Source organism: Myripristis murdjan, chromosome 13, assembly GCF_902150065.1.
Source record: "Myripristis murdjan chromosome 13, fMyrMur1.1, whole genome shotgun sequence".
In the NCBI taxonomy this organism is placed as follows: Eukaryota; Metazoa; Chordata; class Actinopteri; order Holocentriformes; family Holocentridae; genus Myripristis; species Myripristis murdjan.
Window position 1 is genome coordinate 31,805,551 of NC_043992.1, and position 15,673 is coordinate 31,821,223.

The window sequence follows — 15,673 nt, forward strand, 5'->3', positions numbered from 1 at the left end:
CCTACGTTGTTTTGTCAGACTGTCTCAGGCTCTGCAATACATCATCTGTGTCATCCATGCACATGGCTCATGCACAGATAAGGAGAACCCACTGGACCTTATTTCAAAATGATGTCTGAGTGTATGTATCCAAGAATATTTACACAGTGACTGCATATACAAATGTCAGACAAATGGTTTTAATGTCAGACAAGAATGGAATGTTTAGTATTTACTGCCATTTCTATTCCCATTAACCCAGGACTTTCTTTCTTTCTTTCTTTCTTTCTTTCTTTCCTCTATGGATCAAATGTGTCATGATAAGTGCATTACTCTGACTTCACATTCCCTAACCTGTGTTAGTCTCTACAGAGTGGGAGAGTTACATCAAGGCTGCAAAAATGAAAGAAAAGCAAACAGCAGTTTGATTCACTACAAGAGAGTCCTACATCCATACCTCCACCAGTATGTGAATGTGACCCTGTCAAACTCATCATCTTACTTTGCCTGTGTTTATAAGGTCGAGTCAGTGCCACTGTTAGCTTAGCCGCTTCAGTTTTCGATAAAAAGATGCAGCCATCAATATGGCCACCACCCCTATCACAATGAGGACGGCCACAGCAATTCCCAGGCCAACAGATGCACTCTTGTCATTAGATTGGCCACCAGACAGCGCTGTGCACAAATGAGAGTGACACCAAAATGATGCATTATTCCAGTAAACAACAGAAGATGTTATGACTTGCAGAAGATAAGAAATGCTATTCTGTCTGGTTGAATCTAATAAATAACAACTTATAGCAGTCAATTTAATAATAATAAAGAAAACTTACCCTCCTCTTTGGGTACAAGGGCTGAAAGATAGACATGAATGATTAGTATATGTTCATGATTCAGAATGACACATAAACATATTGCTACAATATATGACAGTATTACAAATATGAATTAAAAGATTTGCTTGCATATGAGAGGAGAGGCAGAGAGACACACTGAGATGTAATCAATCGATACACCACACGTGTTAGACATGTGCACATGCATGCAAACAGATGGACTGATGGGACACGTACGCTTCTCTGCCCTGGTGATGATGGGCATTGTGAGCAGAGACGGCTCCGTGATGCCGTCCTGAAAAATTGTGGTCTGCACGCTCCTCTTCTTCCTGTTGCATTGCTGCAGGATAAGCAAAAGTGGGAGGGATGGTTGAGGATCCAATCGGGGCTGTGAGAGTTCTGCTTGATATGCATGTGGTACCATCTTACCTTGAAGGTGCTGCAGGTGCTGCGCTCGCACAGGCGGGTGATGCAGTGCAGATAGTAGGTGGAGATGGCCTCATTCTGCTGTTCGATGAAGCGGAACGCCGGGAAGTAAAAGCGGGCCTTCTGGCTATCCCCATTCTCCAGCATGGTGGTCAGCTGATCTGTGGAGCACCTTTTAAGAAAAGGCGAACCTCACAAGTGCCCATTTGCACATCACACGGATAGATACAGAGAGTGTATTAATGATAGAATGAGGGAGGGTGAAATAACATGACTCCCTTGGCTTCTAGATCATGGGGTGGCTGTGCTGATTTATTAAGCGAAGAGAGGAAAACCTGCAGAGATATTTTAAGGTTTTAAATTTAATGCTGGACCCTGGCAGGCGCCAGACCACAGGGCAGAACTCACTATCAAGTCTTAACAGAGTGGAAGAAACTGTACGTTATTTTATGGAAATAGGCATTTTATGTTGTGATGATTGAAGTGAATTGCTTTTTCAGTGTTTGACTTACGAGACGAAGAGGTTAAAGAAGGTAGAGTTAGAAGGCTGTGCAGACACTGAGGCGTAGCAGCGATCCAGAAGAACAAAGTACCTGTGGAGAAAGAGTGAGGTCCCCAGCACCGAGTCAGAGACTCATGGTCACAGGTGGAATCCTCTAATACAATATACATTGAATAGTGAATTATTTATGTATTTTTCTACACTTTCACCCATTCAACTCTACGTGCACACTGTACATATGAAAGCATGCAATAGTGATATAAAGATAAAGCTCTTACTGAGACGTCAGATTGGAGGCAACCACCTGGACGTAGATATTAGTTCTCAGCTCAATACCCACACTTGGTACCACCAGGGGTGTGGTGTAATTTACATCCTGGCAAAGGAAGACCAGTTGTCAAATTTAGGGAAAAATGGTGCACAAGCCATTACTTAACATCAATCTTGTAATCCTACAGCTGTTAGAAACTAATATTAGAGCTATGAGTGCTGCTCTTTCTTTATGCTTTATGCCCATCTATATGCCAAGCCGAAATGTGCGATAATGGCTGAGGTGGCAGCACCATATGCAAGTATTCTCACCTCATATAGTGCCATGCTTAGGGTGCTGATGAAGCTGCCATTGTTGTCCTTCAGGGCAGTTGAGGAGGCCGACCTGAGAGGGAAAAAAACAGAAAAAGAGGAAAGGTATATATACATACATACATATATATGTGTGTGTGTGTGTGTGTGTACTTTTTATTGCTGAATTGCTGAATTGACGCTCATAGTCCTTGTTGATTTCCAACCCACACATTAAGATAAAGGGAGAGGGCACTTACACATCCACCTGGGTGTTGTTTATGAGATACTCAAGTGGGTAGGCGCATGAATAGTAGTATTTGAGCTCTGCGTTGTAGGTGATCGTGCCGATGGTGGGGTCGTAAGATCTGACCACTCCACTGACGTTAACAGACTGGATGTTGGAGAAGTCAGAGAATATTCCTGTTCCCGGAGCGCTGGTGGTCTGAAGATTTAAGAAAAAAAAAAAAGTAGTATTTTAGGAGCGAGTTAAACATAAATGGAGGTGAAAGTATTTTTTACAGCATGTAGCAGTGATGAAATCATGGCAAGGAAATAGAATAACCCCTCTTAACTTGCTCACTATTTTCAAAAAGCAACTGGTGTGAACGCATATGTCGACAGTGCAGACTGCAAACCTTATCCTATTTCCACGTAGTGAGCAATCTTTTTGTGGTGGTTTATCTACCTGTACGGGTCAAGATCTTACATGCAACATAATACTCAGAGTTCCTATTATCTTCTTAAATCTGCTTGAACTCTCTGTTGATCCAAGGGTAATGAGCTTATTGCATCTATCTGGAATCAAGACAGTGCATCCATGCAACGCGTACCATAAAGTTGCTCCCGCAGGCGTTCCCCTCTCTGATGGGGAAACTGAATCTCAGCACTGGAGGTACCACTGAGGTGTCAAGAGTGCCCTGGCAGTCCACATTATCCCAAATGTGGTTCAGGATCAGTAAAGTTTCATTGTATCCGGTGTAGACAGCTGGACAGATTTGGATTGCCAGATCGATGGCAGATGTCCCACATACTACTGAGATGTCAGTGAGTTCTGAGGAAGAAAACATGAAAATGTCACTGAGGATGTACAGGAATTCATGCACTTCAGATGTTATACAATGGAGCCTTCCTAATCCAAACCACTGAGAAAAAAGTAGTTCTTCAGTTTATTTGGAAGCATATGTGCACACAGGTTCCAGAGCGGCCTGTAACTCAATAAAATGACCCAGTTGCATTTATCAAGGAACCTGCACCACTTGTGGCCAATTAATGAAATCTAACATTTCATTTATTCTGACTGAGTTTCTGCAGCACTGAATTTAGAATAGATCTTTAGCTCTCTGGTTTCATACATATTGGGTGCAGTTAATACCCATCACAATATATTTCTTCTATCCTCATTTAACATCTGCAGAAAAATCGTACCTACAATCAGTATGCACCCTCTATATCTCTATATTTTTTCTAAAATCAATATGACCTTTTCAGTCCAAAACAAATGTGTGAATGTAGGTCATGATCTTCTACCTGGTCGTCTGCCGTACGCTCCGCAGTCACTTAGGGTGAGGGCCTCTCGGCCCGCAATACACAAGGAGGTCAGGATGAGGAAGCCGAATACAGCCATCTCACGACTCTGGCCTCTGTGAAAAGCTGAGGTAAACACACAGATGTCAATGGCAGGAAATGCTAAAAATCCATTACAGTGCACAGGATAACATCTGCAGGTCCAGGGAGGTGAGCGCAATAAAACAGTCCAAAGCAAGATGGATAATCCAGTGGGAAAATTCTAGTGCCTGTCTCTGTATCTTGTAACACTGCTGGCTTGGATCTTACCTTGTCTGTCTCCTTGCTGAATTTCGGAAGGAGAGCACTGGCTTGTTATATATATGGCAAGCAAAGCACATGTATGGTTTGTGTACTTCCTTAGGATTGGATGGAAACAGGGTCAATGTCACTTTGGTGGGGCTGCTTCAGTTTACCGTAACAATTCACGTTTTGTGGCTAAGACACTTTGGTCTTGCCTGGAGCCAAATTATGAAACCCAACATACTCACCTTCAAAGTTACAAGCTTAAACAATGTCCATATGGCTTTGTGACTTTGTGTGTGAGAAGCACCCATTTGCCCACTAATGTGAAACTTAATAAAGTAAGAGAATGTATGGTTTGTGGTCCACTGGGACAGCACATACAATGAGACAAGGAGGCACTGTTGTCCTTTAAGATGTTTAGAGGTTTAATATGACATGAATAACCCTCATTTTACTAACCAGGCGCAAATCATGATACTGGGTTTTCAGTCTCAGATATTAACCCAGACACAGATAAATGATCAACAACATACTTGAGACACTGACTTTGTGTGCTTTCTAATTAAATAATCAGATCTTGATGCTTCATGTGTAGTCAAATTGTTAATCCTTTGGAAGATCTATGGCCAGGATCTAAACAAGAATAAATTTATGTTTGTGCTGGTGAGTCACATTCAAATTCCCACATATCCTGAGTATCGTTTCATAGGTTCAACTTGAAGGTGAAGTTTGAGGAACTGAGTGAAGGACAGTGGTAACCAGATCTTGTCAGCTGAGCCACCTGGGAAGGGAAAGCATTTATTACGATTAGGGTCAAATCAGAATGCGGGTGTTGCCCTCACTCTTTTGTCAAATGCACGAAAGCGCGGGGAGGATTACGGACGCACCACTAACATTGTCACGAGTATGACGTGTCTGCTTCAGCACGCTAAGGGTCCTTTTATCATCTCACCCAATCATCTCGGTGCAGTCGCCCTGCCCCGGCACTCCCACACAAACCGACACACACATACACACTCACATATCATGTTTTCCAGGTCACTGTGGAGAGTAAACCGCCTGCCTGGGTTTGAACCTGATGGTTGAATTTGGCTTGAACATCCAGGCCAAACCCCTTCCTCATTCCCACTGCGGGAGGAAAGTTTTATTGGTCATCACTGATGGCAATCCGAGAGGGCAATGATTGCATTTATTTCTGTAATTTCAGTTATCAGTGCTCATTGTGCGTGCTAAATACCGCTGAAATAAAGGATTAGAACGATGAAAAGCAGTAGTGCAGTGTGGCTTACAAAAGCAGTCATGAAGTCAGGCATGTCAGATGAAGCTGCCACTGCCAGACATCCATAATGTCAGCAGAAAGGAAATCAATATGGGAAAAAAACTGAAAGATTACCTCCAGCAAACATCAAACAAAACATTTTGTACACTGCTCTGCCATTTCATGATTTGTAACAGCAGCTTGGGCACCTGTAGCACGTCACATATTACAACCACACACTCATGCCTAAAGTGAAAAAAACAAACAAACAAGTTATTAACTATATTAAGGTAAATAATGGTGCAAATACTCTATGGTGTGCATTCCCAGATGCCATGAAATTTTCAGTGTCGATTGATGTATTGATCTATTTTTTTTTTTTTTTTTAAACATGGTTGACATTTTAAATTAATTTGGTTTAATCCTGCATGAGATGATTCTCCATCTGTGTAAATATGAAGTCAATTAATTCACTTTAAATAATTAATTTTCAGCTATGCATATCTAATTTAGGAACTCTTTCTGAAGCTTAAGAGCTTGCAAGCCGGTGCTTTCTGCTGTGTGATGTGTGGACTGCTTCCGAGCCGCTTTTTATCTTTGGTCACAGTAAAGAACACTGCCAGCGACAGAATGAATGCTGAGAGCTTTTGGTGATTACAGTGAAAGATAGAATGAGGGATTTATGAGACACGAGACGGGGCCGATATGGATTGAATTTGTCCACCACTTGAGATTACCTGTTGTTTTAATCCAATTCCAGTCTTTAAAGGTTGGAAAATATTTATTTCAAAAGTGTACATACAATAATTCACAGCTATAGGCAAGACAGTTAACATTAAATAGATGGTTGGTGAACATTACTCATCCAAAACACATTTCCTCAAATTAAACTATGCACTTTAATTCCTAAACTGCCGCAGAAATGAAATACAACAATTCATGCTCATTTGTACAGCAATCATTTGACGATTTTAACATTCATTCAAAGTCAAGATTTTGTGTATCATATTTTGCTGGCACTTTTTTTTTATCTCATTTTTTTCATATCCTTTTCTAACAACTACCTAATTATCGCTATTATTTTTTTCTTTAATGTCTAGGCCTATGATCTTGCTCCAAAGATGACATGGGCTGTGAGGTATTGTATTAGGATTTTTACCCCATGCTTCAAGAACAAAATAAGACACGGCATGCTCAGCAACGCCATACACACATTTAATAACAGGGACAAACAAATAAAAAGCATGGCCTAAAACACACACACTGCACCCAGCCATGCAGTAGGGAATAAATCAGAGCGGTGATGTTTGCCTGTAAATGCTCACATGTGCGCGTGCACTTTGTCAACACAATGACTGTCACACGGAGACGTTCACTTGAAGCCGGCGTTCCAGACACCTGAGGATGTGGTCGCGTGGAGGCGGGACTTCTGAAGGAGGCGGAGGGAAAACAGGAAGAAGCCGACGCTGACCCCGCCCAGGATGACCACGCCTGAGAGCAGCGCGCTGGTCACCGGGTTCATCGGCTTCGAGGGGTCACCAGATGCTGCGGGATGGGAACGTGAACAATAGCAGAAACTTAAAACAGATCCATCCTTTGACTTGGGCTAACATGAGTCGAGGTTTGCACAAGAAAAGGGAAGTAGAGCCTTTTAGCTGTCTCCAAAAAAAAAAAAAAATAAGAGAGAGAGAGAGAGATAGCTTACCAAGTTGGGAGTTGTTGACGGGAGTTTCATCTGCAAATTATCAAACAGTCTTTATTAGACTTCTTTTGAAAGCTGTGGGGATTTTAAATCACCAACAATTTTTTTTTTTATTGAGGTTTTAAAATTGGATCTTAATGCTTATCCCAAGTCAAAGTACACACATTAATTATTGTCATTCTCTTCGTTGAGTATATTTTGCTTTAATGTTTTTTTTTTACTCAGTCTTACTTGTCATGTCATCAGAAAATTTTCCCACAGTAATATTCACAAAATCTGCCTTCCTCAGTAATGTATTTTTCATTAAGTGTCACAGTGATTTTTTTATGCCTTTAAAGTGCATGATCAAGCAACAAAAAATGAAAGACAAAGATTGTGAAGTATTGAATTCATTATCTTTTTTTTTCATGGTGAGCTTCAAACAAAAAGTAATAAATACACGGGATAAATACATGCACCTGATATTTCATTTTATACACACAGAACCTCAAAGAATATTTTTGATAATACATTTAGGACCATCAAATGCTGTACATTGTTGCTTTATTGGCTTGTTTTCCGCGTGATCACGACATATTCTGACATTATCACTGGATTTTGAAATGGTTTCATCGCCCCGAGATGTGAGATCATTTTCTCAACACACAGAGGAGCATGTAATCTCTCAGCTGAATTGAAAATTGTATGTGTGTGTGTGTGTGTGTGTGTGTGTGTGTGTGTGTGCTCTTTAGGGTCAGTTCATACCACTTCTGGTGATGATGGGTCCAGCAGTGATGATGGCATTGTCAGATGCTGCCGGTCGAGAATCAAGACTCTCCTCTAGGTCTCGCCTGCGCCGTCGCCCACAGATCTACCAATCACATTTTCAGATTTAAAAAAAAAAAAAAAAAAAAAAAAAAAAAGACCATGATTCTAAGGCACTGGTGGCAATTCTATGGAAAAAAATACACTGGTAAAAAACAAATATTGCTTAAGTTTTATGATGCATTAACTGGTAAAAACTATTTAGATTAGATTAGATTAGATTCAACTTTATTGTCATTGCACATGTCACAAGTACAGAGCAACGAAATGCAGTTCAGTGTTGTAGCTCTAACTGCTCCATAAACTAGCAAGTTTCAAGTTTAACAGTAAATCATATTTTACATTTTGCTTGTAAAAGCTTATTCTGAAAAGTGACTAGCAACTACAGCCATCAGATGAATTTAGAGCACTAAAAAGTACATTTCTCCCTGAAGTCCCTACACCACATTTCCCTGTGAAATATGGTGTAGGGATTGAAAAGTCCCTACACCACATTTCCCTGTGAAATGTGGTGTAGTGAAAGCCAAAAGTCTCACAAAGTTGTACTTGAGCACAGTAAATCCATTTCTTTCCACTTCTGTACATAGGGATGATCAAATGGGCAATAGCTTTGTATCCTTAACTGGGTCTGGTGTCACAAGTTGTGTTCAGGGCCTCACATTGAGAGTTGTGAATTATTAGGCTTACTGGCATGAGCATGATGCAGTCATCTGCCCTGCAAAGCTTGGTGACGCAGTGCAGGAACACAGTCGACATCTTCTGGTGTCTGTGTTTAACGAAACGGAACACCTCGAAGGCAAAACGACCCATCTGACTCCTCCCGTTCTCAAAAACCGTCGTCTGTGGGTCTTTGTGGCACCTGTGTCAAAAGACCACAACACACACACACACACACACACACACACACAGAGCAAACGCAAACACTAAAAGCACTGACTTCAAGTGCAGCTGTGCGTTGAAATACTCATTGAGTAATTTTGTTTTAGCGGTCATCAGGATAAGCTGTTTTGAGAGTCGCTGAATGGGTAATGGGGCCCTTTTGTGGCTTCTCAACCACAAAAGGGCCCCAAAAAGCAAGATTACCCAAAGAAAAGGTCGTAGCGCAGTTCATCGTTGGGATTCCCTGAGGGCGTTGTGTAACAGTAGTCCATCAAGATGTTCCATCTGTGGAGACAGAAAACCGTGAGGCGATGGAGGATAGGGATCTAACCACACATGGGAAAGTGCAGATTCTGTCATTCTCTGCTGTGGACTGGCGCCTTCACACACGGTAATACCATAATGGCATCATGAATGGAGGGTAGACGCAGAGGATGGAGCTGAATCAGATCGTGGTCAAGATCCAAAAATCAATTAATTGTTCCTGTGAACGCATGAGGAGTTCATAGGATTATCTACCACTACATTACAGAAGTCATTTTCATAATAATACCTGCTGGTACAAACTGTGATATGAGAAGTATCTCAACAATAACAGAGATGTATCAAATTTTAAAGTTAGATGAAAAATCCCATTCATCAGGTAATATTTCAGTGCTGCCTGGTACCGTTTGTCCAGGTTTGTGGCTCTGACAGCAGCAAACACTCTGGTTTTCAAAGCCAGTCCAGACATTGGGATGGAGAGTTGCTGACTGTACGTCGAATCCTGTTTGAAAAAGAGTCACAATCAAGAAGAGGAAGAATTTGACTAAAAAGAGTTATTTTGTGACAGAAAACTTGAATTTGTGACAATTTGTGCCTCACATTTGACATCCCAGTGGGACAAACTGTTCTTATTTCTATCTTTTTAAATAACTCACTCCAAAAGGTTCAACAAGAAAAACAATACCAAAGTATATAGTAAGCTTCAAGGAGCATAGATATATGGATGACTCAATTTTGCCAGAAAATTAGGACAGAACCTTATAATTCTAAGGTCCTAAATCAAAATAAAATGTACAGGATGCTGAACATATTGTGTACTCACGTTGTATAAGATCATACTGAGTGTGCTCACAAATGTGCCATTGCTGTCCTTGACAGATATAGCAGCAGATGAACTGTAAATAAAAGGTACATCACATTTACTTTCATGGCTATTTATTCATAATAATTGGTATTTTAGCTTCACTGAATGAACAACATTTTGAAAGATCATATTATGGATTTATATAATGACAAAACTATGTCCACATGATTCATTTTCACTTTTAATGTTTATTCACTCAGCATACTAAAACATGACAGTTTAGAGGGACTTTTACATGTAAGTTAGTGTCTGAGGACCAAATACAAAGACAAAATTAATTAATACATCAAGAAGAAGAAGAAGAAGAACAAGAAGAAGAAAGAGAAGAAATAAAATAAATTAGAGGGTTTTGAAAATACCATGAGAAACAAATCCCAATCTAGGCTTTTATAACCAGTCCCATCACTATCAACACAGTCCAGGAACACGATGAATAAGGAGTAAATCTAAATCTAAATGAGCATGAATGAATTCATTGGGTATTTGGGAGCCATGAAGGATTTCTTGTCCCCAGACTTACGAGGCCAGCTGTGAGTTGTTGACCAGGTACTCCAGCGGGTAGCTGCAGCTGAATTTGTACAGTAAACCAGGCAGGTAGCTGATGATGGCCTGCGGGTCGGGGGTGTCGATGTAGCCTGAGATATTCCCAACCTGCACCAGCGACATATTCCCGTAGGCGTTGGGCCCATAGGCCGTGGTGACCTGCAGAGAGGAACAACACGCTGAGATCCCTCACTTTGCCTCAGGCCTGGAAACAACCATATAAAGCTGCTGGTTGACTATATTAACACTACTGTAAACTAACGATGGGACAATATGGAAATTCAAAATCATAATTATTGTCACTGCATCGGTTAAGGTTTTTGGTATCATTTTGGATCATTGTGCAATTGTTGCTATTTCTTTGTATTGAGATACTTTATTTGACTGTATTTGGGTTTTTTGCAGGATTTATTTTTCTAAAGACAAATATTTTTCTTCTAGTGTTGATGGGTATATTTTTTGTATTATTGTCTGCTGCTGTAACACGAGAATTACCTATCTATCTATCCCTCTCTCTCATCTATCCATCTACCTATCTATTTGTCTATCATCTATCTATCTATCTATGTGTTCTGTAAATTTAAATAATTACTAGTAAACTCTGAAATAATGTCTCTATGTTTTGAATTGAAAACTACCAACTTAGATGATCAGCACTATGAACTCTTTGCATAAAACTAATAATGCAACCAGCGGCACATGATGACACATGTAATATGCAGCACAACAAACTTATCAAATGCCTTATGAATTATCATCGCCATGTCTGTACGAGGGCCGCACGGCAGATAAGAAAAGACAGCAGCCCGCAGGTTCAAAACATGCGAGAGCAAAACAAGGGAAGCTTTCAAACTTGATCGGATGATGTCAGACGGTATGTCTACCATGGCCAAAACTACCATTAAAATCTGACACAGTGCAAGTAACCATCAGTAATCATCTGCTGTTTATGTGGTGCTTTCCTTACCACCAGGTTGTTACCGCAGGCCTCCAGCGTGCTGAGACTGATGCTGAAGAGAACTGCTGTGGGAAAGGTGTTATTGTTGATGAAACCACGGCAATGGGCATCACTATGACGGCCGTTTAGTGCCAGGTCTGCATCGGTGTAGCCGGAAAACAGCACCGGGCAGAAGTTGATCTTCAAGGTGATGGTCTGAACCCCGCAGTACACACTGATGTCCCGCTCCCCTGAGGAAACAGAGAGGGGAGGAAAAGGGGGCTTAGAGAGGCATTAAACAGAGGGCTCGAAGATGAGAACGAGGGAGAAAAACTGCTCAGTTGTAGCTAGACTTGAGGGTTTTAGTTCTCGTCCTCAGGATCCTTGGTGTAATATCATCCCTGATTTGAAGGTTGGAATGAAAACCAGCAGGATCCTGGGCTCCAAGTAGCAGAATTGAAAGCCACTTACGCAGACAACAAAGGAGAGAAAAAGCATATTTTTCTTTGGTCTCATGGTTTGAAAAGAATACACATTTTATACAGAGATGACAAAATTTGTCTCGAGCGTTCTCACCAGGAAACCTGCTGTGGTAGTTGGCGTCGCAGTTGTATCCATTAAATTGTGCGGAGACTGAAGCGGTCATACTCATCAGCAGGGAGATAAAGTGCATCCGCTTCATTTCAGCGCCTGAGAGATGTTTACCCGCTGTCATCTTTAGAAGGTCAGCACTGCATTAACCACATTCCTCGAGATGTTTAAAAATGGTACTTATCTCTAAATTAGATGTTCAAAACAAAGCTCCCCGGCCCCGCTGTTCTCTAGACTGCTGCACGCTCTGACCTCTATCAGAGTATCACAGCCCTCTTTCCTCAGGTCCCCTAATCCCTCTTATCCCTCTGCTCCCTTTTACCTCAGTCCCTCATGTTGGCCCCAAAAAACCTCTATTACCCAGCCCTTTTAAAGAAGGTTGCCCCTCTTTCCATCCCATTTGATCCCTCTCCCCTCTCTCTCCCGCTCCTCTTCAACCCACTCCCCCTTTTTCCACACCTTTTCACCCATTTCCTGCTTTATCCAAAATAATCTCTTACCCCAGTTTGTGAAGAGAGCAAAGTTCAGCGATGTGGTAAGTCGGGCATCAAGTGCACCCAAATAAAAGTCGGCCTCCCCTACGCAGCATGTGTCTATTTTGCACGCACATGAGAAAGACAGAGGGACTCATTATCCAAAAACACTTCAATAAAAAAAATGCTGTGCGGTGGAACATGGGAAACTCCGTCAGATCTGAATGGCCAGGACAAATCTTTTCACAGCGCCCAGAAATCTGAGCGCACTTGGAGGGTTCCCACTCATCTCTCTTCGGTCTGATTTCTGTCTGTCAACTCGCACAAACGGTGGGCCTCAGCAGGGGGGCCAAGTCCGGGAATTAAGCTGTCATCGCCTGGTACAGGGAGCGAGCCGTGGCCCACATTCACATGAACATAAAAGTCAGCTGACAGTCTGATGCACGGCTGTGTGTAGGTAATTGTCATGCACAATGCATCACTTAGAGTAAAGGCCTGCTATGGCATCAACAACATGATGTGTTCAGCGATGTGGAAAGCATCACAAGTCATTTCCACTATCCCCCCACCCCACCTTTTTTTTTTTACTACTTTGTTAAATAACCCATTCACCTTTCATTTTGTCATAATCCATTTAACAAAATCTGGCTATTACATTAATGTTGAACCGAGCCTCGGATAAAAGACTTTCTTCCTCCTCAATGGGCCTTGAATCCGACTGCTCCGACCTTTGACCTATTTTAAGATTTTAAAGTGTGAGGAGTGGTGTTTCACTGTCACACTCTGTTTGCCATGTTGACAAACCCATTTAAAAAAATACTTAAAAATGAAACAGCCATGTATCGTACAACACACCTTTTTGAGCAAAAGACTAGAAAAAAGAAATAGCTGGACCATGGACCCAATATTTGACTTATTTTCTGTTTTTGGAGCATAAAGTATGATCCAACTTTTTGCTTGTTGCTGCTTTATTTTCTTTATTGTATCATTATTTCATGTGCATGCAATGTGTGTGTGTGTGCACGAATCTCTCCCTCTGTATAAATGTGTGTCTGCACAAGTGTTTGTTTATGAGCACATCTATAAGAACATGATGTGCGTGCAGGATTTGTTTCCTTCGCCCCCAGATTTTTGTCTCCTGAAAGCCTGCGATGCCGATGTCCTCAGCAAACGCGTCTCCGGTGCGTCACTTTGCTCTGACCCGGCCCGGCGTCTCACCTCACGTGTCCGGCCCTGTTCTGGACTGAAGCTGCAGGCCAGAGAAACACAACTGGCTATTCATCGGCCTCCCCTCCCTGTGATGAGGCAGGGCTGAAATCAAATATGAAGCGCTTACAAGTAGACAAGTGCCATTGACAGCAAGTAGGATCAGGTGGCCATATACACATGAAATGAATACATATGCTGAACCCATTACCATGTAGCTTATTTTACAAATCCCACCCAGCAAATGACCTACTTGGCGAACGCATAGCCATGTGCTCTACTTCTGTGCTTGTGTTTAGTCACATGACTTTCTTTAGGATCTGTGGTTATACTGGAAAGCACAGGTTTGTGTTTACATGTAAAAAACATGTGCCCAGATGTTGACTTTCCGATGTCCAATTTACTTTTAATCATGAACATCATTCATTTTTCATAGAAATCAGAAGGTAATGTGCAAAATATCGATGAATTATTGTTATTTCAGCTTATTGTCAGCTACGTCTGTCCCTGCCTGTTCCCCCCTCAGCACAGATCTCCTGGGCTTTTGTGTGTCCCTTGTCTTGCTCGGTGACACTTGGTGGCTCCGACCAGCCGCCGCAGTTAGATCTCGCCTGATAGAGCTGTCTCTATCTGATCAACCTGCAGCATCCAGACCCAACAAACAGACATGTAATCACACAATCTGGGCTGCATCGCAAAACCCGTGAGAGTTTGGTTGAAATTTGACGCTCCAGTTTTAACACAGGCAGGAAAGTGAAGCCCTCATCAAAGGCTGGGCTGTGATTTGATCCTCAGTGAGTAATGTTTCCAAAAGCCACAAACTTCCTTCTGCTAGGAGACAGGCAAATTCACTTTTGGATGGATACATAGAAGAAAACATATATAAAAATATGGTGTTTGCACTCACAGATGATGAGTGATTCATATGTTAATAACAAAAATATTGATAGCACAGAGTATGCATTTCCTCTTGAGATACATTTTCATACATTTTCAATATTGAAACATTACAATAAAAAGGTCCCATTTTTTAACTTTACAAATTAAACACATTGGCACTAGTTGGGCTGGTAAACTGAAGAAAAATGTATTTTTTTGTTGGGCTGGACACCTGCAAAAACTTCCCAGGTGAGAAGGGAAAACAGCAGGATGACTTATTGTTTATGTGCAACTCGAGACTTTATTAAAAGAATGACATGTGGCACCTGACACAAAAGGACTCTCCTTTTCTTCCCCATGACCTTGACAAGGATACCTCTCAAAAGAAACAGTAGCTATTTTTGACTTTTATATGTATATGCTGTTCATATATCCATGCTCTCCCATGTTGACTGCACATAAAGGAAAAGAGGGCCAAGGGACAAAGGAATGGTTGTGTTTATGTAGAATAATGATAAAACCATTAAAAAAAAATTAAAACGTGTTGTTATTGTTTATGGGAAATAATGGCTAAATATTAGAGCACTGGAAAAGGAACAATTAATTAGTGTGACACCAGCTGTCATAAAATGGCATTAGTTTAATAACAGGCAGCAAACTCTAAATTTTTATTGAGGTTGTGGTGAAAAGTGAAAAGACCGGGTTAAATTCAGGTCCAATTTGACTGCTTTTTATCATTTACCATTATTTTGGTATTCAGTGTTGAGTTGCAAAAGCCATTTTATCAAAGTGGAGCTGAAACTACCAAGTGCCTAAGTGTGCAACCTGGCTGAGTTTTATGATACAGCAGCATCTCGACCGGATTCACAGCTCCATGCTGCCCCCATGTGCTGTTTGTTTCATAGCACACTGACTGCTTACAGCTAGAGGGGGCTTATGTTTTATAATTTATTCACACTCTATAGTGGTTTATTGGGTGTTTAATTAAATTCCATTTCATATCTTAGTGGTTTTCTCCCCACTTGTTCAATGCTTTTAGTTATGAAGGTCACAGTAACGACAAACCTTAAAATTTAAATGGTAGGTCTCCGCATTTCTTGCTTATTTTGCTCCTACAGGTCTTATAACTCAGTAGTTGTCCTAGTAGCCACAGTCT

At 41.3% G+C, this 15,673-nt stretch overlaps 2 protein-coding genes across 2 annotated transcripts; both read right to left on the minus strand.

Annotated features, from left to right (window-relative positions):
- Positions 1–517: 517 nt before the first annotated feature.
- LOC115369736 (zona pellucida-like domain-containing protein 1) lies at positions 518–3,931 on the minus strand. The gene is made up of 10 exons (XM_030066402.1): positions 3,835–3,931; positions 3,138–3,358; positions 2,565–2,749; positions 2,326–2,398; positions 2,022–2,119; positions 1,754–1,834; positions 1,245–1,413; positions 1,053–1,155; positions 813–833; positions 518–654 (listed from the first exon to the last, which is right to left on the minus strand). The coding sequence occupies exons 1-10, from the start codon at positions 3,929–3,931 to the stop codon at positions 518–520; spliced, it is 1,185 nt and encodes a 394-aa protein (XP_029922262.1).
- Positions 3,932–6,746: 2,815 nt separating this feature from the next.
- Positions 6,747–12,068, minus strand: zpld1b (zona pellucida-like domain containing 1b). The gene is made up of 10 exons (XM_030066403.1): positions 11,945–12,068; positions 11,399–11,619; positions 10,409–10,590; positions 9,847–9,919; positions 9,428–9,525; positions 8,964–9,044; positions 8,568–8,739; positions 7,821–7,926; positions 7,080–7,109; positions 6,747–6,919 (listed from the first exon to the last, which is right to left on the minus strand). The coding sequence occupies exons 1-10, from the start codon at positions 12,048–12,050 to the stop codon at positions 6,747–6,749; spliced, it is 1,242 nt and encodes a 413-aa protein (XP_029922263.1). The 5' UTR covers positions 12,051–12,068.
- Positions 12,069–15,673: the final 3,605 nt, after the last annotated feature.

Bases quoted from the DNA above. Each gene is read 5' to 3' on its own strand.
- LOC115369736 (XM_030066402.1), bottom strand. From the start codon at position 3,931: ATGGCTGTATTCGGCTTCCTCATCCTGACCTCCTTGTGTATTGCGGGC. The intron at 2,750-3,137 runs GTACGCGTTGCA...TTAAATCTTCAG, and splicing joins CCTGCGGGAGCAACTTTATG to ACCACCAGCGCTCCGGGAAC. The intron at 1,156-1,244 runs GTAAGATGGTAC...CTTATCCTGCAG, and splicing joins GCACCTGCAGCACCTTCAAG to CAATGCAACAGGAAGAAGAG.
- zpld1b (XM_030066403.1), bottom strand. From the start codon at position 12,050: ATGAAGCGGATGCACTTTATCTCCCTGCTGATGAGTATGACCGCTTCA. The intron at 8,740-8,963 runs GTAATCTTGCTT...CTTTTGACACAG, and splicing joins CGCTACGACCTTTTCTTTGG to GTGCCACAAAGACCCACAGA. The intron at 6,920-7,079 runs GTAAGCTATCTC...CCCATCCCGCAG, and splicing joins CGTCAACAACTCCCAACTTG to CATCTGGTGACCCCTCGAAG.